General features: G+C 37.2%; 1 protein-coding gene across 9 annotated transcripts in view; it reads right to left on the bottom strand.

The window, feature by feature from the left end:
- The window catches only part of SORBS2 (sorbin and SH3 domain containing 2), a 320,493-nt gene that overhangs the window by 33,317 nt on the left and 262,814 nt on the right, over positions 1-24,362 (bottom strand). For 3 of the 9 annotated variants that reach the window (XM_029226673.1, XM_029226674.1, XM_029226675.1), the window contains 4 exons: positions 22,225-22,339; positions 7,446-7,495; positions 4,598-4,785; positions 650-2,230 (listed from right to left, as the gene is read on the bottom strand). In XM_029226673.1, coding sequence (XP_029082506.1) covers positions 650-2,230; positions 4,598-4,785; positions 7,446-7,495; positions 22,225-22,339 — 1,934 coding nt within the window. Of the gene's footprint in view, positions 1-649; positions 2,231-4,597; positions 4,786-7,445; positions 7,496-11,755; positions 11,819-14,375; positions 14,529-22,224; positions 22,340-24,362 lie in introns of all 9 variants that reach the window. The other 6 variants (XM_029226676.1, XM_029226678.1, XM_029226679.1 and 3 more) reach the window with 4 other exon arrangements.

Below are 24,362 nucleotides of genomic sequence, written 5' to 3'. Positions count from 1 at the left end.
CACAAAAATTTTATCCCAATTGTATCTTTTAAATGGAGAAAGTTATTAAACAAGTCCTATTCTCTTTTAATTGCCAATCAATTACTATATTACATATTTTGGTTTGCTTCCTGAGTGTTTTGATTTAGTATCTTCTATATAGAATGTCAGCAAATTATTTATTCAATGAATGACTATAAAGTTAATATAAGAATCAAGGAAAAGACTGTTAAACTATTGGTTTTGATTCATTTTCCAACAAAAAAAGAGCTAATGCAAAGTTGTCAGTTTCTTAAGGATACTGATACTCAATTATGATTTTTGCCTTGAAGTTCTTTTAAATTGGTAAAATAAGTTTAATTGGTTGTTTCTATGTAACAGTTGTTTCAACCCTACCATCAAGCTACAAAATGGTTTTCCCTTTCGATTCTGAATGAGTAAATTTTTGTGAATTGATGATTACTTTAAGCCACACATCAAGTCCAGATATCCCATGAGCAAATGAGAACTATTCAGTGAGGCACGTTTGCACAACAAGCATTTGCTTCACAATGCATAATGAATCCAAGTGGTCTCACAGCTCAAGAATGGTGAATGTAGGAATGGAAAATGAAAGAGCTGGAGGGTGGGCATCTGAACCACAAGGGAAAAGATAGAAAAGTTGATCCACCTTGGAGGCCCAGTGCACTGTCGTGGTCTTGGTGGTGGTAGTTGTTGTTGGTGTCGTCTTGGAAGGAGGCACTGTGAGGCATTCTCCCACAATCGTTCTGGTACAGTGGACAATGAATAGCACCTTCTTGAGATGGTGGGTGGAAAGGCTGGTGCATGGGGCTCCTTTTTAGAGCTTTGAGTGATGAATTCCTTTCTGGAATATCTGGCAGCAGTTCACTGATAAGACGGTGCAGTATACTGTTGTCTGGCAAACTTCCCCTTCTCTTTTCAGCCTTAATTTGGTCACAAATGTCTTTAAGGGCAGAGTCCAGAGCCTCAAATACAGATGTTTTACATTTTGCCTTTTCCATCTGTTTTTTGGGAGTTGAATTTTTTTTTCTCCGGAAAGGCACGGGACTGACTAGAAATGCCAGTTTAGAAAGGCCAGGGTCCGTTTCTTGTCTTCTGGGCTCTTCAGTATTTTCGTGTTTAGCTCTTTCATGTTTTAACATTGTTGTAAATCGAGTATAGGAGGCAGGGCATCTGCCTTTGCAGGAGCTGATGAGGTGCCGGTGATGGTGGTGGTGATGGTGGTGGTGATGGTGGCTGGATCCATAAAAACTTTCAGAGGATGTGAAAGAAAAGTGATCAAAGTCACTCTCACTGCAAAAGGACGATCCTTCTACATGAAGGTAATCACTGTGGTCAGACACGACTCCATCCTGGTCACTATCAGAAAAGTCCAGATGGGTTCTGGGCTGCACATCACTGGTGACTTCAATGTGGATGGGCACCAGGGTTTTAGACTTGTAGCTTCGTTGTACCTGAGAAGGGTGTCTACTTTGATTTTCTTCCTCCAGCAAAGACTCAATGGAAAATCGCCTTTGGGGACATAAACCATTTTGTTGTGGTTCTAGGGTTACAGGAGATAACATTTCATCTCCTAAATTTGGCATGGATTTTGACTTCTGAATCAACTTTTCAAATTCAGAAATGCGGGTGGGGACCATGTCCCTGGGCACCTCCTCAGTGGAGGACTGGCTGCATCCATGGAGCAGAGCCTTGTGTTGCTGCTCCTTTTCGTACTGCATTATTCTTGACTTTACAGAGCAAATCACCTCTGAATTCATTAAATCCTTGCGGTTGATGCGGTGCATTTTCTTGTACAATTTTAGGAACCCTGGGGCATCGTGGGCTGACCTCTGTCGGAGCCTTGATCTGCTATTACTGCGGCCCTCCTGGATGTAGGGGGAAGCCCATGTTACGGGGCAGCTCTCCTTGGAGTCCTCTTCACATAACAGAGAACCCATACTTTCTGACTTGGCTTTCGGATCAGGAAAACTATCGCAGTCATCGTTTAAAAGGTCATCACAGCTACGGGATTTGATTTTGGGGGAAACCGTTTCTTCAGTGCTGCTCCAGATCTCTGCGTTTTGCCGGGCCATTTGCCAGCCATTTTTGAAAGTAATGGCCCTCTGCGAGTCATGTGGGATGTCCAAATGCTGTCTGTAAGTGTTACAGTAATCTAACTCATGGGAGGGGTTGCCGTTGAGCCCTGAGTAACTGCAAAGGGATGGACATATTTTGCTATCGTCCCCACCTTTTATTCCAGGGCAGCGTGGTGGAAGAGAGACGTTGGAGAAGTTAAAAGGCTCATAAAGAGGAGAGCATGTCAGTTAGCATCAGATAGCACAGCAAAGAGAAAGCAGTTAGTGGAGTTTAATCTAGACACTGATTGTTATACGTGTAGCTTCAACTTTAGAGAAAAAAGCCTAATTCTAAAGCAAGGCAATGCTTTGGCAATAAATGTAGCTTTGCAGATGATAGTTAACAAAACCACGTATGAAAAGTAACTGGTGTCGCTAATACGCCTATTTCTATTGCATATTTCATCCATCTTTCTGCAAATATGGTATTCAAAAATCCAGTAGTGCCTTGTAAGCTAATAGCATGACCTGGTAGTGACTTCAAGGTTTTGTAATTAATACCAAAATTGCTATAGATTTAAACATCTTAATAGGGTCAGGATTTGAATCTTATTTGATTTATAATAATAGTATTAATTATTAATAATATTATTAATTTATAACAATAAAGAGGTAAAGAGTAACTTATAAATTTACATTTAATTAATACTTCCATAACCGTATCAAATAATTTTTCATGGGCATTAGGTAGAAAAAGCTATAAGACAAAATACTTTCCCAAATTGCAAAATCAAGTTCAGTTGCTGTGAACTATTGCTGCTAATATTTTTCTAAGAAAAAACCCAACTAGCAACTCTTTAAACAAATGAATTTACCTCTTTAATTTCTCTCACTTCAACCTCTTATTAGGCAGTTTCCCATAAGGATAACTGGATATAATGTAAAACTTTCATCACAGTTAAATGCACTTGCTTTTTTCCAGGAAGGGTCTTTTTAAAAAATCATTTGCAATATAATAATATAGAGCTAACCCTGACATCAATTTTGAATATCTATGGAAATAGTCTTTTCTTTTGTGTTGCTGAGTTAATTAATAAATGAGAGGCCAAATTACATCTGATGGGACATTTTCTTCTTAGAAACAAGCCTAGTGGAGGAAAACAGCTCTATTGACAGCTCCTGCCTTCTCCAAATTCTTCAAAAGTGATAAGCACATTAAGTAGCTGTGTAGTATTTGAGAAAGGAAGTTGACTTAACATCCCCTAGGATAAAAACAAATATCTAAATTAATCAGAACCCTTTTAACTTTTGGGTGGTATCCAAGCATAATGAGTCAATGGCATTTCATGACCTATTGGTTTCCTTGGGGTATTTGTTTATATAAATGAGTAGAATCTAATACGGGTACTTCTGTTAATTTGAGGAATGGTATAGTGAAAGGGGATCCCTCCCTGTGAATCTCCCAGTAAGTAGTCACAGCTTTACTAGGCCATGGACAAGAGCTAGCACCTCCTGCCTATCCAGAGCCCAATCATCAAATCTTTTGCACACAGACCAGCTAACTCTTAGCTTTAATTTCATGTGGCAACACTTTCAGTGCCTACATTCGATATGCGTAGCTGAATCTCTGCTACTTTATGGAAACTTCAGTTACAACTCACTTTCTTCACACACTTCAAGTTTCTTCTCTCTTATGTTTCAACCCCAGAGGATTGGAGGAGACCCTGAGTCCCCAAATCCTAGGTACCTATGGATACTGGTTCATTCCTAGGTCTCTATTTTGGGAATATTCCTGTTACAGCTGCAGTAATGTGTAACTAAACAGAGACTTGAAGGAGTGACATCTTCCTTTCAACACAACTCACTAAATTTCAAGAGAGGAGACAGGCCATACAGAAAATTGGCTTGGTGATATCTAAACTTTACAATTATGGCCTGAAACCAGTTAGTTCTTACTAGTGGACTGTTTTGAATTGAACACTATGTTACATGCAGAACATGGATATTCTATTATATGTATGGATATTGACCAAAATATAAAGCAAGTGATTAAAGAAACAACTTTCATAGGTTAGACAAACTTTTGTCTAGAATTAAATAATTTAAAAAATCCAAAACCAATTTACGTTTTAGGCAACAACGTTCTCTGTTGCTACCTCTAGTTTCTATTCTATATATCTGATTAATTTTTCTAGTTGTAGTAACATTAGAAAATGTTGACAATATGCAAATGTTTGGAACTGTAATCTTTTAATAGCCTGACAATACAATATTTCATACTTTAAATTTGTTCCAGAAAACACACACAATATATTTGAAGAAAGAAAGCATTAACAGATGATAAGAGTCCTTTAAGCCACTCAAATGGTTCACCATCCTGATTTAGTCTGTGTATAAAGAAAGCTATTTTTCTGAAACTATATTTTATTTAAGACACTATTTACATGCTAACTATTTCTGGGTAGTTATCATTGGACCAGCTCTCCCATAGTTAAAACTTAAACTAGTAAATTGTTTATATGTCATTTATTGCTGCTCACCTTTTGCTCTTGATGGGGAAGAAGGAGAAGAACTAATGAAGGACTTTGTCAGGGTGGAGCTTGATCCTGGGAGGTCTGCTCGACCTGGGCTAGTTCTGCTTGCAGTTGGATCACCCAAGCCCCTCGGCTGCCCCACCGCAGGCTCGCTCTTCCTCCTTTTCCTGAAGTCACTGGCCATGCTTGCAGAACTGAAAGAAGGAATCAGCTTCAGTTTGGTTGGTGTTGCAGGGGGTTCAACTTTGAATCAGAAAGACTAGTGGAAGGTGCTGGTGGCCATGGTATGCCTCTTATCTCCCATCCCCCAAACTGCATTCTTAGGAATTCATTCCTTGATATTAAAAACTATTTCTTTATAATCACCTCTTTGAAAATTAATAGACTCATCTGCAAACAGTGACAGTTTCACATCTTCCTTTTCAATTTGTATTTCTTTTATTTCTTTTTCTTGTTTGATTGCTGTGGCTAGGACGTCCTAGACTTAATTTTTTTAGAGCAGTTTTTTTTTTAATCTTAAAATCTTTTAGAGCAGTTTTATGTTTACAGAAAAATTGATTGGAAAGTACAGAGAGTTCCCATATACTCCCTTTCCCTTGCACACATTTTCTTCTGTTATTGACATCTTCTATTAGTGTGGTACATTTCTTACAGTTGATGAATCATATCAATATATTATCATTAAATGTAATTAAAGTCCATTGTTCATATTAGGGTTCATGTTTTCTGTTGAACATCCTATGGGTTTGAAAAATGTATGATGACATGTGTCCCTCATTACTGTATCATATAGAGTAGTGTCATTGCCATAAAAGTCCCCTGTGTTCTACCTCTTCATCCCTCCCTCCCTGTGAACACCTGGTGATCACTGATCTTTTTACTGTCTCTAGTTTTACCTTTCCCAGAATGTCATATATTTGGAACCAACAGTATGTACCCTTTTTAGATTGGCTTCTTTCATTAGCAACGTGCTCTTAAGGTTCCTCCATGTCCTTTTGTCGCTGGATAGCACATTTCTTTTTATTGTTGAATAATATTCCATTATGTGGATGTACCACAGTTTGTTTATCCATTCACCTATTGAAGGACACCTTGGTTTGCTTCCAAGTTTTGGCAGTTATGAATAAAGCTACTATAAACATTCATGTACAGGTTTTTGTATGAACATAATCACCTTTTAAAGTAAAAATTCTCCTGTTAGTGTAATATTTTGTTACTGACAATTCAGTGTTAGGATTTGTACCATACATCTTTTCTCTATACAGAACAGTTGCAACAACATGAATATATCTGGAGGAGGGATGCCAAAATGGAGGAAAGGATTGGAAAAAAGAAGAAGATCTGGTAAGACCAATTTTTCTTACCTCAAGCTTTCCCTATGGCTTTTCCTAATAATCTTAGCTTTAAAAAACTTACACTGCAATTCCAACGTTTTTCTGTTTAAATAATGAATGACCAATAATCTGATCATCAAATAAACTATTAGAGTCCTTTTACCTGGTTGTATTAAAAGGTGTCGACAGTTTGTAAGGGCAGGGACTTTATATCATGGTTCTGGATCTGAGTGTAATATCATTTAAGACAAACATTAGTGAACGAATATATACCTCACATAGCATGCTGTCTGTCAAATCATTAGATAAAATTCCACCACCACCAGCAGCAACAGCACACCAGCTCCTATGAACCAGAAGTATGCTATTTGCTTTACTGTCATTATTGTCTTACACAGCATGCACGGCAACCGCTGAGCTATGTGCTGTTGTCACTGTTTTACAAACGAATAAATGTAACCTGTAAGCTTTGCAAGTATAGAGGTGGAGCCAGACCTCAGAATTGGTCTGCATTCTTCTAAAGAGGACACCCATGTTCGCCTAGACATGTTTTTGCTGTCATTATCCTGTCACATGAGTGTCTGTGTGTCTCTACGTAAATCCTTAGATCAGATTAGAACTAACTAAAATTCAAACATTTTAGGTGCATACATAATTGTAAAAGATATAAAAGAAGGGGTTCAGGGAGCTCCTTTCTCAGTGACATTAATGCTGTTGAATGGCACACATGAAACCAATGTACAAAGGACCCAGTTTACTTTTCCATTTATGTTGATAGAAATCTGTAGAAGGGCAAATTACTGTTATATAAATATTTGTTGTTGATGATATGATATGGCTGGGAGTTTGCATTATTCATTATTGTCATTCTACTGTGTCTGAACTTCTGTAATATTTTAAAGTAAGAGTGATATTTAAAGCCTACGAACAGAACTTGCCTTGGTAGACTCTTAGCACAGTTAGGACCTACAAGTTATTTTGCCAACTGTGTAAACTTCATATGTTATGGAGCCCAAGTTTCAGTTTACTAGAGATAAAATCTTAGGGATTGAGTATGTTTCTGTACTTAGAATGCCCGGTATATAGTAAGTTCCCATTTATCAGTTATAACAGCATTCCTGATTTGTGTGGTCAGAGTATAATGAACAAACATATGTAGAACATAATTTATAAAATTTTTTCTAACTTATTACAGTTTTTTCAAATATATCATCACATCATCTAACAATATTGAAAACTAGATGTTTATTATACTTATCTAAGGAGAAGAAAACTGGGTATGGAGGAGACAGGGAAGGCAAGAATTTCTCAGCCTGTAATGGAACCTAGAATTATTTTACTTAATTTTTATACATTCTTGAATATGGTCATATAAAATGATGCAGAAACAAGTTAAAACAACTTCATGAATTATGGTGCTTAAAATAAAGATGAGGGATACATAATTTTTCATTTCTATTTCACTGAAAAAGAAACCACTGATATAGAATATCCTGGTTGCATAATAATGAGACTCTTACCTAGTGGGTCTTTCCAGGCTCCTGTCTATAGAGGATTGATACAAGGAGGCCTGTTAAGATAGAAAGATAGTTCCATGAAAATTTTTACCATAGCATAATTTTGTTTGTCCCTGGACATTATAGTAGGTATCCTAAAAAGAATACTGTCAAAATTGAGATTAAAAATACCATTTATTTTGGGCATAAAAATGTTTTCCCGAAGAGAAATCATGCAACCTAATTTCTACTTTCTTCTTATCTACTTCCTCTTCTAATATACAGTCATCCCTTGTGGTATCTGATGGGAATTGGTTCCAGGACCTCCCCAAGGATATCAAAATCTGAGGATGCTCAAGTCCCTCATATACAATGGTGTACTATTTGCATATAACCTACCCACATCCTTGCGTAAATTATCTCTAGATTACTTATAATACCTAATACAACGTAAATGCTATGGAAATAGTTGCTGGCATGGAAAATTCAAGTTTTGCTTTTTGGAAATTTCTGGAATGTTTTGTGGGGGAATATTTTTGTCCCTAAGTTGGTTGAGTCTGTGAATGTGGAACCCACAGATATGGAGGGTCGACTGTACAGCACCGCTCTTCTCTGTGTAACTCAAAATATTCATAAATCAAACATTGCCTGAGGGGGAAAAAGAAAAATCAATAACCACTCCTTCATGTAGAAATAGACTATAAATAGAAATTTCTTACATAAAGGAATGGTTTGATGTTTAAAGAAATATTTGTAGTCTTCAATCCTTATAAAACATAACCTTCTTTATAAATTTTTGTCATGTTGCCAGGTGTTATTTTTATGTAGACATAAAATGTAAGCAGAACTTCTTTCATTGGTTAACATAGACATGACTTTTTAATAAAAACCACAGAATTTGGTTTGAAATTAAACTAGACTACCTGGTTTTTAAATCAGGTACAGATTTATATCTTTGAAATTAGTTATGTTCAGGGTTAGTTTAAAATAAATGGTTTAATGAACCAAAATATAACCTTTTTTTAGAAAAGTGTACTTTTAACATTTTAGTCAGAAAATCAGCTCTCAGTTATCCATGGTTTTAGGGACAAAGAAAAATAGATGATACAAATTGATAAATAATTCCAAATGTTTATTGTACACACCATTTTCATACTTCTTCATTCTGAACAATACAATGAAACAGATATTAAACAAAACTGTTAGATATGAATTTGAGATGAAAGTAGTTGTGGTATGATGTATGATGTCTAGGATGTATAGGGAAATGCCTACCAAGTATATATATATATATATATATATATACACACACACACACACACACACACACAGACACACATACACACACACACACACACACACACAATCCCCCTTATGCATAACTCTAAAATTGCTTCTATTAACTAATATTTTCATTTTTACTGAATGAGAATGGAATTGCCCAAAAAGAAACAAAAGCATCTCTCTGCAAGAGAATATTACCCTCTCTTTTCTCTAGACAGAGAAAAGCATATTATAATACTTTTAGTTCTTGTAAAACATTTAGATTCTGAATTTCTCAATAAATATAAAGATAGAAAAAAATTGGTCTGCTAATCGGATAAGTTTACATGACTATTTTAACTATTCAGCTACTCTGAATTGGACACTGGAAAGGTGGAAAGATAAATACTAAATAAGAAGGATGGCAAACAAGTAAATAAATAAAACCAGACAATTATATTCTGGTTTTGAAATATTAATTCTACATGTTTGCAGAAGAGCAACACCAAAGAGCCTCAGAGCACTGCCACCTGTGTGGCTCACAGCTTTCATGGGACATCCAACCACAAACCACAGTTGGCCATCAAAAAGTATCCATTGTGGAACACTCTTAGAATACCCCTAGAGTGATCAGAAATTTTGAATCACCAGCTAAATGATTTTGAATCATGAGCCTAAACAATACTGTAATATGAAATAAAACATAGTGTAAGAAGTGAAGGCTCTATACTGATAAATTAATTGTGTTTCAGACTTAGGCTAAGAAACTACAATTACTCCTCCTTGTGCTGGTTTCCACAACCTAAAATAAACTGAAACCAGTATTGTGATGTGTGTTCAAAGGAAAGGTTCAGTATTAAATTATAAGGAAACAATAAAAAGTCTAGATAGATGACTAAGAGAAAACCTTGTATGATAAGTATATGAATAGTACTCATTCTGAAATGGAAATTGTCTCCAGAAAGGAGGTAGTTATTTTGCCTATTATGATCTACTGAGTATTTACATATTACCATTATTTTAATACACCTAAATGAAGGTCATGTTAATAAAATACAGACACTGAATTGCTCTTTCTGCTATGTGATCATGGGATTAAACTTTGCTTAAAAGTCCTTAATTGTTCCTTATTAATGCCAACTTCTCACTTATATTTATGGATTAAAAAGTATGTTATTCATGGCATATACTAGGCAATTGATAAATGGTAGTTAAGATAATGTCTAATCAATTACAAATTTTACCAGAAATGTTTTACATAAGGTTATTAGAGACAGAATCCAGTACCTTATCAGGGATTTTTTAACACTGAAAAACCATGATGTGAAGTTAATAATATAGTTAATATGCTATCAGAACATACAGCACCCCCTTCTCAATCCCTAAGAGATAATGCAAAATCAGTTTACCATCAGCAAAGTGCTTCTTTATGTGATTTTTTTTTGCCACTACTGTTAACATTACAGAATGCATAGAATTAAGTTTCTACTATTTTTATCCCAAGGATTATTGTGTAATGTTAATTATAGAAAAGTATTTCACAGAAATTAATGGTTAATAAGAAATAGTATTAAGTAAATAATTTGTTTCTAAAAGATTTGAGCTCTAAATATATCTTTTGGAATTGCTAAGAAGTATGGTATAAAGGAAAAGCACTGAAGTGAAGGTTAAGCGATCTGTTTTTTATTTTTAATTTGCCACCATATTATCATCTGATTTTGGACATATTTCTTAAAATAGTTGGACTCTACTTTTCTTGACTGAAAAATGAGTGAGTTAGACATGGCGATCTCTAACTCCATTTCAGTTCTCAATGAACTAACTGTCTTAAAAATATCTTGGAAATATCTGACCAAGATGTCTGAGAGAAATATCTGACCAAATTGAATTCCAAAGTAAATTCTTTGGCTGTTCATGTGTTGAAATGATACCCTTTCTTCAGATCTAGAGGTAACATGACACACAGAATAGAACTGCTTGTTGTATTTGATTTTCTTCAGATTATACACCTATCTATAGCAAATAAGCCTTTAGAAATGATTGAATTCAATAACCCAGAATGTTTCTGGTTACTCTATTTTACTTTTTATTTAATATATAAATATTTCAACACTTCTCTGTTTTAACATACACTGTGATGCATACCTCAGGGGAAATAATTTGGAATTGCAAATTGGTCTAGAAAGTTGGGTATTTCCTCCTGAGACTGTGCCTGCAATTCCAGTTGTCACTATCGTGTGTCAGTAGTATATCCTGCAGCATAGGTATTCTACTAGTTTTGTTTTCTAGTTGCATGTATTTAACTGAGTTAAGACTTTTCAATGAAAATATTTATTTTTCATACTCTCTTTGACTAATTCAAATAACACTTTACATTGCCAGGCATAAATTTTTTTTTTCTTACCTATCAGATTGTCATGAGCATTCCTATACAGAGATGGAAAATGCATTTCATCTCATTTGCCAGTGATAATCTATTAGAGTGGCTGCCTGGATTATAGCATTGAGAAGGATTAGTAATGTCTGCCAAGGGTATCTGACTGGGAAGTTGTGACATGTGTGCCAGTTATTTGTCAGCCCTATTCTTGATTTTATCTGATGCTAAAGTCCACAAATTGTATTTAGGAAAATGAAAGAATTAAATTTTAGGAATATGTGAGACATAAAAATCTGATTATCTAAGAATATAAACCATCATTCTACACTTCCAAGCATGATGATAAAACAGCTCAGAAGAGAGTTCTAGCAGTATTTTACTCAGTCTAATCAAATATATGCACTAACACTACTACTTTTGCTTTTTGATTATCACACTCCTGGATACCAGGATGCATTGAATAGTTCACCTGCAAGTAATGATCGGAATGATTCTTCACCTATGTTTCACAAAGAGCCAACAATTTTGGTATAATTAATGTCCAGGCAATGATACTGGATACAATCTAGTGATGCAAAGACAGATTTTCAAAAAACAGCTTAGATACTTTAGCGAATTGTAAAACACGGATGTTCAGAATCACAGTAACAGGTCCTAAGAGAGAAATCTGAAAAAGAGAATAATTTGTTTTTACCTCATTGGAAACACCAGAAGAATGATCTTGAACATAGTCCAGAGCCTTTTTAGGAGGCTGGGTGTAGGTGCACCACATAAGCAGAAGTGTAGAGATGGAATGGAGGAGAATCAATGGCAGCAAGGAATGAACATGTGGAAAAGGTGACAACAGTTAGAAATTGAGTGCTGACAGTATCAGATACACATATAGAGTGACATGAATGGAGCAAAATGGGTGTAGCCCAGGAGGAAGAGTGCGATGTTTGTAAATATTCTCAAGCACTGGGCAAAATTACTAGTGATTTGATTAGTATATTTATAAACTCATTTCATCAAATCAAAATTAGCACTCCTAGTCTCTAGCCACAGAGGAATGCAAGGTACATTAAAAAAACACCAAAGGAGCAGGTGGATAGCATGCTGGTGAGTTTCCATGTGTGGCCTGAAAATGATTGTAGAAAAACGCTGATAATTTAGGCTCAAAACAGAAATTGGTCCTATCCCTATAAACTGTCTAATCAACAATAACAACACATATAAATTAAAGCTAGGGAATTTTTTTTCTCTAAAGCAAAATGCATTTATGTGAATACTTGGATTCAAATTAGGAAAAATATTCTTCCTATTAGTTATAGAAATTCTAAAAATATTATTTGGTTTATACTCATTTACAGTCACTTTTGATCCAGTTCAATAAGATACAATGAATCTAACCAAGTCTCCTTTGCATTTTAGGGGACAAAAGGGACTAACTACTATAACCACCTAGTATATAATATATGGTCAGTATATGACTGTATAAATCAGTCTATGACATGATAAAAGAAAGATTGTACTCTCTGATCTTTAATCAAACTTCTGTGCGGTGTATTCGGTATGTTCTTTAAGTGTTTAAAATTCAGAAGCACCAGTGAGAGTATAAAAACTATGTAACTGACAGACATCAAATGCACTGCTGTCGGCAGCTGCAGTTCCCCAGTAAAACTCGAGTTAATAAAGGAAATTGCTATTTGAAGCTTGGGTTGATGCTTTATCCCAAACAGATTAAGCAGTTCTCGTAAGGTCCACCTTTGGTGGAGGTCTGGGGACTAGAGGAGTTGTGGTGGTTTTCAGTAGCAGGAGGAGAAATCAAGGTCCACAGGGTTTCCTCGTTTTTCCTTTTCCTTATATCCCTAAGGGCAAATGAGACATTTTATAGTGGGGATATCCTGGCAGTATATTATAGTGGGGATTTGCCAGAAGTTTTTGTTTTTCTGATAGGTCTGAGTTTAACTTCTGACACTGCCACTTAACTCTCTTGGGCAAATTACTTAACCCCTCTGACCTCCGGCTTCTTACTGGAGGGACACTGTGAGGACTCAGATCATTAGTATGGAACCCAGCCCTCTCCAGGTGCTTGGTGATTCCTCAGCAAATAGGAGCTATCATAATAGTAAGTTTTATTATTGTAAATTTCACAGTGCTTTTCTGATTGAGCTAGATCCAAATGGACTGTAAACAAATACAAATCTTCTATAAATCTGTAATAATTGTCTGACTATTCTAGGACCGATACTATCTCAACATTTTGAATCTGTAATCAGTCAGATATAAAATAATCTAATGCATGATTTGGTGGGAAAAAAAAACTATACAGGAAGTGTCTGACATGTTTAAATGTTTGGTAGAGAAGTAAATGCGGGATAAGCTGTACCAAATTTGTGTGTGTAGAATATACTTTTTTCAGAGTGTTTTTGGTGTACATAGTATTCAGCTCTCGTTCTCTAAATGACACCTATCTCTTCTGATAACGATATGTTTTATAAATCAAACAACATTCTCCTAATCGTTTTATATTAACAGTCTAGCCTCACTTACCGGGCGTCCAAACTCCAGTTCTGAAAAGAATTTATACCAGGGCTCATTTTCTAAATCTATGTCATCTGGATTTATGCGATCAGTCTGGAGCAGATGTGAAGGAAAAGGGAAGGAAAAGTCACACTGAGCTAAGTGAGGGCAACGCTGTGAGGCATGAAAAACACACACATTCGCACACAAACATGCATCAACTCTTACCCAACAAATCTCAGCCAAAGAGAACAAAGGAAGTAAAGTAAAATGGGCAAAATTAGGATATGGAGGTGAGCTTTGATGGCATCACTTAGGCCCCTAGTTATTTTCTGCGCCATCATTTCTAGTTTTCTCCTTAGCTTGATGCATAAACTATGACAAACTCTCTGTGACAGTGAGATTGAGCATTGATAGCGCAGCAGGATATTAAAACAGGCTCAACTCAGTCACCAAGTAGCTCTTCTGGGCGAGTCACTCCATCGCCCCTGCCCTCATTGGTCCCAGCGTGTAAGCCTGGAGTCAGCAGACAGTTCGCTCAGGTGCAGGCACTTGGAGAGCCTGGGGGAAGGCAAGGGGTCACGTGGGAAGAGATACAAGGTGGGGGAGGAGTGAGAAGTGCTGGGAGACTGTTAGCGGGTTGTTTGGCATGAAGAACCCGGGGTCTCGGTGAGAAACAAAAGGGCAGCAAGGTGGGGGTGATGGTGAGTAGCCAGCCTCTGATTATCTTCTTAGCCTCTGGGGAGCAAGGGCTGCGTCTGAACTTCCCGACGGCATGAGATAAGTTAAAGAAGGAAGGAGCTCACCCAGATGGGAGAGAGAGCCGGGGTGCACGCGCTTGGTGTGGGAATGCTGGTCCTGGGCGGAGGGGAGGGGCTACCAGTTACTTCTCCATATGGTGACAGAGAAATAGGCTTCCGGCCAGGGTCCCTTGGAACAGGTGTCGGAGTGGTTGGGAGAGGGGGCTGTAAGAAAAAGGGGTGAAGGAAAAACTGCTTCATTAGATGGAGGTTCTCGATGGAACCAAGAGGTCACCAGCTAGCGGCACTTTGTGTCCTGCCTTAGGTAAGGCAGGAGGAAACGTTCAGGAAAGGTGAAATGTCCCCGGGGTCTCAGATAATTTAGGAATGGTCCAGATCACTGAAAAGGTGTGAAGACAAGAAACCTTCACAAAGTGAAGAAAGGCCACGTTTTATGAGATACCCCGAGTATCACCTTCTACCGGTCCACCCTGAGCTAGAGAAATGGACCTGGGTGGAGTTAAGTTTTTCATATTACTGTGGTCGGTCAAGGTTGGGGAAGAGAGAGGCAGAAAATCCCACCCTGGTTTGGTTAACACTTTAGAGAAAAATTTAAAAAAAAAATTTTTTTTTTTTTTGTAATTAACTTACACCCCTCCACTGGTTTCTGAATGTCATGTTTAAGATACAAAGCCTAGGACTGTTAATATAAGCAGGTTGAGAAAATATATACATATTATATATATGCTTTAATAATAGAAAAAAAGACAGAGCATTTATTTTACCCAGTGATACCCTTAATCTTTTAAATAATACATGCCTGACCAGATTCATTCAGGCCATTGATTTTACATTAAAAAGGGATGCTTAAAGTACTACATATGGGTTATGACTTCTTTGAGAATTTATTACATGACACTAATTAAGCGTGGAACAACTGGACAGTAATATTTTAAGTCAGGGGAAAAATTAAAAAACTCCAGTTCTCTAAAAGCCATTCACCTGGGCCAGGAGAGGACATATTCCAGGAGTTATATGACGTGCTCATGGCCTCAGAGCAGATCCGTATCATTCCCTTCCAGTTCCTAAAGAACTCAAGGACCTCCATGGAGTAACTACATCTCAGCTCCAGAAGAAATGCTCTACAACCTTGTGATCTTGGGTGCTTTCAGATATGCCATATTCAAACAAAAGCCATTATTTGACATTAGCTTGTCCGAGTGTTTTGTTGGCCTGTTGCATTCCCAATAATTTTGTTAATAACACACAGTCTGTATTTAATAATCAATTATATCCAAAGTCTTTTTAGAGATGTGCTTTTTATTTCAATATTTTATGAGATTATAATAGTAGTTACAGGCAGTGATAGAAAAGTTTGAGACATGGTAACACAAGAGCGAAAGGGCCTATGGTATCCAGAATATGTGGTGACCATAATGATAAAGGCCATGTAACAACCCTGTGACATGTTTACCGTGAAGCACTAGGGGATTAAAAACAGACTATGATAATAGTTGTGGTGGTGTCACAAAGCCTGTGTCTGGACAAGCACAGTATTGAGATTGTTCTATTCTTTCTTTTAAAATATTATTATATTTTATAATGTTATGGGGAACATCGTATAATTACTATGAGAAATGTTGCAGAAATTTTGAGATATATTCTCTTACTTAGTCAACATTATATTTGGTTTTACATTTCAGAAGTAACAGTGAAATTGATAGAAAATATTCTGGTAATTAATTTACCATTTTCTGTTTAATTAAAAAATTTGTTTCAATTTATCTCTGGTTCAATAGTGCAAAAGTGGTAATTGAGATTCTGATAGTACTGAAATACTGTTTTTCTCCAATCATCATTTAGATTATAGCTGCAGTATGTAGGTATTTTGTGGAATAGTTTGGCTGGAGCTGATATTTAAGGTAGTTGACACTAGAGAGAATTTTCCAGTAATTTTGTTCTGTCTGTAGAGACCCAGGACTGCTTCCACAGGAAAACTAATCTTTGGCTTCTTCAAATCTCACTGTTTCTAATGTTATATCCTTAATAATATTACTAATTCTTGATTTTATAATCTCTGTTTTCATGTACAGTACTTTATTTTGCTAAGGGGAGATAGAAACTTCTCTTAGAGGAGACATTTGTTTAAAAAACATTTTGAACAGTAGAGGGCAGCAAATGTAGAGGGCCAAACAAATAAGTATATTTGGTTACAACTTCACTTCGATTTCCACCTTAAAAAATAGATACAACAAATATACTAAATCCTGATTTATAGAAATCTATTTCTATGATAGACTATGGAAAAGGGAGCAGAATATCTACCATCCTGCACCCTACCTTGGAATGGCAACTTCCCATGAATTATGATTTTGTAGATTAAAACTTCAATTTATCGTCTCAATGGGCAACTGTCTAGAATTCATGCCAATAGAAGTTAGAAGAGAAAACCCCCGCAAGGATAACTGGTAATTATCCATAACTTTGGAACTTAATGAAAGGCACATGCTTGAGCAGAGCCTCGATGGTAAAGAAATGGTAAGTGGCAGAACTAGAATTTTCTATATGCTGTAGTTGACCTTTTGAATCCCTTTAGTCAGGAAACAATTAAATGTATTATGTAGCAATCTTGAGTCACTCTAAGGTACACAGAGGCCTCACAAAAGTCAGTGATACACATTCAGATGGTCAGCCAACAGACAGACAGACATACTAATGATCTCACTAAATCAGCACTTTCCATGAGTGACTTGAAAGTTTTTTAGTCGTTCAACATGAATGTTAACATTCAGAAACTCATTTAGGAAGCATGATCATGCTCATAAAAGACAACAAAAGAGCAGAGATACTGCTGTCCCTCTTTCTACCCTCTTTTGATCTCTTTTCATTTTGAAAAACTCAGCACACCTGGGCTTAACAATGAACATGGGGTCATGAGCTCAAGGGGAAGTAAGAAAACCTAAAATTATAAATCACACACAATTCTTATTTAAAGGTAACCTATTTTTGAAGTTTCGTTTTCTACAGTTTAAAAGCATTTTGTTGCTTTTCAGGTTATAAAAATTCTACTGTTCTCAGAATTCTTATTGTGGGCATGGGATTTCTATGTGCTATTCTGAACAGAAAAATTGCCAACATCATTTGGTCCCTTTATAACTTATGCTCATTAGATTTTTAAGCTTTAATGACATTGGCTGCTATGTTTTATATCTATTGAGATACCACAGTAAATGCTCTACACATTGTTAGTTGGGATACTTTTTTATGGTTCAAACCAACAGATGAAAGTCTCAGAATTTTTATAGCTTAAGCTTTAAGTGACAGTCTTCACTGCTAAAGAAGCTTAAGTTTACTGAGGGCTTAAATTGCATTTCAACTCTGCCCTGTGTTTTCAGTGCTTTTTCTTTCACTTTTACCATTATGTGCAGGTTTAATCATTGTAGAAGAAGATAACATCTCCCCATTATTTTCTATTTTCAAGCATAAAGGTGTCCTAAATAAGTGCTTAATTGAATTTATATTATTTTAATGTGGTTCACCTATAAACATATCCAACCCAGATGGGTTGTAGAATTTTTATTAATATAATCCAAGGAGAGAGTTTGCATGATTGTCTCATGGAATAAATTGCGGTTCAAATCAGTTTAAGATAAATTCCTGGTGATGGCAAAGTATTTTTCTAGATCAAACATTTGGCCCATTTAGTCATCATTTCTAAATTTATAGTCAAATGAGCATCTAGGCACTTCAAAAATTGTATTCAGGGGCTTCCCTGGTGGTGCAGTGGTTGGGAGTCCGCCTGCCGATTCAGGGGACACGGGTTCGTGCCCTGGTCTGGGAAGATCCCACATGCCGCGGAGCAGCTGGGCCCGTGAGCCATGGCCGCTGAGCCTGCGCGTCCAGAGCCTGTGCTCCGCAATGGGAGAGGCCACGACAGTGAGAGGCCCACATACCGCAAAAAAAAAAAAAAAATTTTCTTCATTTTTACTTTCCTGTTAAAGAATATAAATGCATAGTCCATTGATTTCTAAGGAAGAGGAGAATTCTTTTGGCCAGGGTCGGAGGAGGACTTCTCTTCCTCTACCCCCTTTGTATGCTAGGGAATCATGGAATTCGGGAACCACAGTTACTAATAGCAGTGTGTGGAATCCCCCGTGTGTGATCTGATGGAGACCCATGGTGCCTTTTGTCACTAGAAATGTACAGACTTCATAGATAAGCAACAGAACAAGGATTAGGTCCCACCAACTTTACCCACTAACTGCAAGGGTAAAACCTATACTCATTCCCTTACTATTAATTCAGTGTATATTCACTGAACACCTACCATGTGCCAGGCATTGTGCTAGGTGCTGGGGATTTGACTGGTGCACCAGTCGGGGTCCCTGCCTTCAAGGAGCTTAAAGTCTAGTGAGGGACACAGACAAGTAAACAGGCCATTACAATTCAGGGTGGTGAGGGGTAATGCAGTGTGCTGTAGGGGGGCTCACAGCAGGGGAAGCTTGGCCCCAGTAGTGTCCAGTAGTCAGGATGGTGCCCTGGGGGAAGTGAGACAGGCCAAGGGGAAGATGGGATTTTCCACAGGAAGAAAGAGGTGGTGGAGAGAGTATTCCTGGCAGAGAGACAGCCTGTGCAAAGGTCCATGGGGGGAAGATTGAGAGCTCTCTGTAGAGCTGGAACATGGTGAATGAAGCAGGAAGGGCAGGAAGATACTTGAGGCCGGAGAGGTCAAAATGGGGGCCAAACCACAAGGTTTTTTGTATATTACATTAAGGAACTTGGATTTTGCTCTAAGGACACTTGAGAGCTGGGAGAAAGTTTTGAGCAGGAGGTTTTCTAAGATTGCCCTGGCTGTGGTGTGGAGACTAGATTGGAGAATTAGAGAAAAGAGTTAGTGGGTGTCATTCTAATATAGGCAATGGACAATTGTGGACCGGAAGAGAGGAGTGGCCATGGCATGTCTCCTGGGAGGCAGGACTTCGAGATGGCTGGGGAGAGGGGAATCCAAGATGACACTTGGGAAAACTGGGCAGACGGTGGCATCATCTCGGAATTCAAAAGAGCAACAGAGCCAGTGCACCAGTCAACCCAGCGGCGGTGTATAATTTACAGACGTTAAAGATGAAAAGAGCAAAGGAATTCTCACAAACTGTCTTGGAGGAAAAAGACATGAAGGTGCCTAAATCTTGCAGTCCTTACATGTTGTCTGTGTGCTGTTCCATCACTCTCATTTAGCAAACCTGCTCTCTATCCTCTCTCTTATGTGTGTCCAAGACACTCTCAAATCTTACGTGAACTCTACCAAGATACAGCCACTCTCTGCAACAGCACCATGCCCTGAGCCCTTTGTTTTTGTTTTTCTGATTTAGAGAGGCAGCTGGAATGGATTCAGGGTTGATGAAAAGAAAAAGATAATAGTCGAGTCTTATAATAAAAACCTGGCCAAAATGATAAAGATGATTAGCTCAAATCATTTTGCGTAAGGCTGGCCCTCAGCAAAATTGTTTAGGAGGGATAAACATTTTGGTTCTTTCCATTTCTTCATAAGGTATCCATTTTCATTTCCTTCCAAGTTTCTAGGTTCCTTCCACTGCTCCTTTCCTGTGGCAGCAGAGACCCATCCGTACCCAAATCTTCAGCCATACCCACATTCCAGATCTTTCCATTCTTCTTAGAGCTAGTTAAGTATACTGGTCTTCTGTCCTAACTATTCAGGGCCCAGGTTGCTGGTAAAATAAATCCAGTACACTAATTTATTATAAATGAACAAATAAACTAACTTATACTGCAAAATAATTAAATAATCAAATACTCTAATTAAGGTGATAACGACTACCAGCTAAATGTGTTTTCAATTTAGCTAATCCTGGATGTGCAGCAGTATGGTGGTGATTAAGTGCACCAGGCATGAGTCTGCCTGGGCTCAACTTCCAGGTCCAGCACTCACCAGCCAAGGGAACCTGAGCAAGGTTACTTAATATGTGCTCAGCCTCTCTATCTGTAAAACGGGAATTCCATACATCTACTTCATAGGGTTGTTGGGATCATTATGTGATATAAGGCATAAATTACTAATTATAAGGCCTGACACATAAGTAAGTGCTCAATAAGGAGCTACAACTACTGCTATTGCTGCTGTTATTATTATTGCTATTTTTAAACCGGGAGCCTTCAAAGCTTTAACCCAAAGACATGAGTAAAGTGGAAATTTCAGTCACAATGACGGGCCTGTGAGTAAGCTCTTGATGGGGCGAATTCATTTGGTGTGTCTCCGTTTTAACCATACAGGAGATGGTCTACTTCTCACAAATGTGGCGCTACTCTGCATATTGATTAAATGATAGACTCCAAGTTCCTTGAGGTAAAGACTATGTTTTGCTCACTGCCGTGTCCCTCACACGTAGTACGATGCCTGGCACATAGGTGGGGCTTCACAGGTTTTGCTGCATGAGTAAATACTAGAAATATCCTGACGGGACTGCTTCCAAAATCAATCCTGTTTCCTGACATCACAGATACAAAAGCATTCCAGGACAGTGACATCCCCCAGCATCCTAAGAGTCTCAGACATTGTTAGAATGATCATTAATGTTTCGTTATTTACATTTAAATCTGACTCATTATTTTGCACGATTATTTTGTTATTTTAAACTTTATGCAATGGTGATATCATGGTTCACCCACTTCTCATCTTAGAAATTTCAAAGATCATGATATTCAGTCATATAACTTAGTGAATGGGTTTTATGTTTGCAATGGAACCTGCAGTTCGGTGGTGTTCCTTTTTTTTCTTTCAGTTTTTCTGGTAAAGTCCTGTTACTCTAAAAGATATGAGTTATCTGAAGAAAGGCAAAGAAGGCTTAGAAAAATATCCTGTATAAATTATGTGATTATAAGGTTTTTGAACATGTTTCTCAAGAACATAATCATAAATACAGTGTTTCAAAAACTAAATGAAGGACACTTATATTGGGTGTGGTGAGCAACAGTTTCTAATCAAATTTCAGGGCTGGCCTTATGTTATATACAATAATGTGGTTTCTTGGATACTCTTAAAGGCACTAACAAAGAAAACTCTCTTTTTCCTGTTCACTGACACCTAAAATTCTTTTAAGACAAAGACAAGAGCGAATTGCAGCCAGGTTTTGATAGAGGGGATGCAGAGGAATTATAGAATTTCAAAGAGATCCTGAAGGCATTGATCTAGGAGGGAAAGCAAGGACTGGGGGAATCAAAGCAAAAGAGGGCCAAGGAACAGCCTATTTGTTCAATTGTACTTTGAGGAGGCAAGTGGTTATTTTCAACTTTCTATGTCTTTTCCTTTGCATGTAATTAAAATATATAATTGGGAGAAACACTGCAAAGTTAAATATAGTCTTGATCCATTAGATTGACAATCAGTCAGGAAACTTGAGGCTTGGTAACCTGAGGGAGATTTAATAAGAATCAATTAAAACAACTTGTTATAACAAAGGACATTTGGAAAATTTCCCTTTAAGCCAAAGAAATATTAAGAAACCAAAATGGAAACCAAGGGATGGAACTGCCTGGTCCATTTGTATCAGAGAGGATGAATGATTGTTCTCATTAGCAATGTAGACTGGCAATTCAGTGTTGCATTTGAGAGTTGTTCTTTTCCTTTTTTTAAAAATTAAACTCAGGATCATGATTAGGCATATTTATAGTTACATGAGAATGAGTCCTATATTTGATGAGTAGGGACAATATATTAGAGACTGTATTTTTAATTCTGAGATAAGATACACAAATCATGATACAAAATAAACATGATTTCTAAATAATGCCAAATAAATAAATTACCTTTGTGATTCAAAAATTGCTAAACGGTATGAAATTCAGGTTTATTTGGGAACCCAGGAAACCTAGAGAACTGGCATTCTGTTTAATGACAAGTGCTTACTGGTCTTTCATGCTGCAGAATGGATGACTTCCCAGGTTCATATTCAAAAATACTCCTTGGCTCAGAACGAAATTTCCTTGTGTCCACTTTTCTGTCTGGAGGGTCCCAGTCATGCCTAGAAATCAACAACAAATTACATATGAAAGTAATTCTCTGTGCTTAAAACTGTTGTATAAAACCACTGATTATCTGTTTTCAAAGCTAATTTTAGTATAGACTTTTTTTTAAAGCGTCTCAGGATAAAATGTTAATATGCAAAAAAATAGCACATTTGTGTTCTGTTTTTCATAAACGATTTAAAGAAAGCCATTTCTTTGATTTCCTATTATATTTTCCTCTACTTCTTTTCATACAAGGACTATTCTCCTGCTGGCTCAATAACTCACACGAGGGGTTTGTATTGATAGAAATGCAGCCAGTTAGCTGCTGGTGAACTCTGGGGATCACAAATGGCAGCTGTGTATTTTTGTGTTTAGAGGAAGTAGCGGTTATGCTCCATTAAGTTATGTGAGTTTATCCCATCACTCTGTGACCTGGCGTCCTTGATCCGAAGTGACAAGGAGTAATGTACACGTCATGTTTGATCTTGTTTATCTTGCAAGTGGCATCATAGTTTGTCTATGAAAAGTGCAAAAGTATCACTTCGGTTGCCATCCATAAGAGCAAGTTGTATGGCAGTGGAGACCCTCCATGGCTTTACCCTTGAAAACCCAGAGGCTGGCATCTATTCCATCGCATAGGAGACCCTTGAATCAGCTCTTTTTCCTGAACTAATATCCTTCAAGAGGCAGGCAAAGAGGGACTTCAAAAGTAAAGCTTTTCTAGGTAGCTGAGGCTGAAGAAGGCTTCCTTTGAGAGGATCACATTTGAGGAAGAAGGATTTTCTGACTGTAGATGGAGGCAATTCTTTTGTTTTTTTCCTTTTTTTAAAAAAATATATTTTAATTTATCTGGCTGCGTCGGGTCTTAGTTGTGGCATGCGGGATCTTTGTTACCTGTGAGGGATCTTTGTTGCAGCATGCGGGATCTTTAGTTGTGGCATGTGAACTTCTTAGCTGCGCATGTCGGAAATAGTTCCCCGACCAGGGATTGAACCCGGGCCCCCTGCATTGGGAGCTCAGAGTCTTAGCCACTGGACCACCAGGAAAGTCCCATGGTGGGGGCAGTTCTGACCCATAGAGTGGGATGAAATTCTGACTCCATGCATGTTGGAAATAGAAGTTTCTACAAGACAGGAGAATTAGGGGCAGGCAGGTCCTGGCTTTCTAGTAAATTGATGAGCAATATTCAGCAGATGTACTTTGAGCATCACATAAGACAATGTATATGAAAACATTCTAGAAAATTTTAAGGGATTATCGTGTTTCTCAATGAAAGATTTATTTTTACTAGACATATAGGACAAAATACATTTAAATCTGAGTTCATTTTGGTTCTTTTTTATGGCAGAGATAGTATTTTGTGTCTAGACAATTATTTCTCAAATTTAAGACATAACACCTATAAACACATAATCATCATGAGGAGACGGGCATTAAAATGAGAACTCTTCACACATAATGTATGTCTATCTTTGTGGTATCTTATACCCTATATGATCAGTTACTTTTAATGGTACAACAGGGCGTTGAATATAATATTTCTGGGATGGGTATGACAGATGGATGCTTAATAACCATATTAATACTGAATAATTCTTATATTCTTATTTATTATTGCTGGTATAGCATGAGCTATGGCTTTAGTTAGAGCTGAGTGTGAATCCTGGCTTGGACATAGTAGCTGCATGAGCTGAGCAACTTACTTTAATTTCCAAAGCCACAGCTTATTTTTTCTCTCTCTCTCTAAAATGGGTTTAAAATAGAACATATCTCATTGGGTTGTTCTCAGAATTAAGTAATATAATACAGGAAAAGTGCTTAGATTAGTGGCTCATAGTGAGGTCTCAATGAAGGTTACCTATAAGTGGTACTATTAGTCATTATCCTAATATAAATGGCCCAATAGAAGTGTGTTTATAAATTTTTATTTTTGTTTGAATAGTTTCTATAAAAATATTTCAGTGGGGAAATTAAAATTAGTGTGTGGAAATGAGTCACAGGTAGACACATTAACTAATGCCTTACTTATGATTTATG

Source organism: Monodon monoceros, unplaced genomic scaffold (genome assembly GCF_005190385.1).
Source record: "Monodon monoceros isolate NGI ecotype Baffin Bay Population unplaced genomic scaffold, NGI_Narwhal_1 Super_Scaffold_17, whole genome shotgun sequence".
Lineage (NCBI taxonomy): Eukaryota > Metazoa > Chordata > Mammalia > Artiodactyla > Monodontidae > Monodon > Monodon monoceros.
The sequence above is the reverse complement of the archived record's forward strand: the minus strand, read 5'-3'. Positions and strand labels throughout refer to the sequence as shown.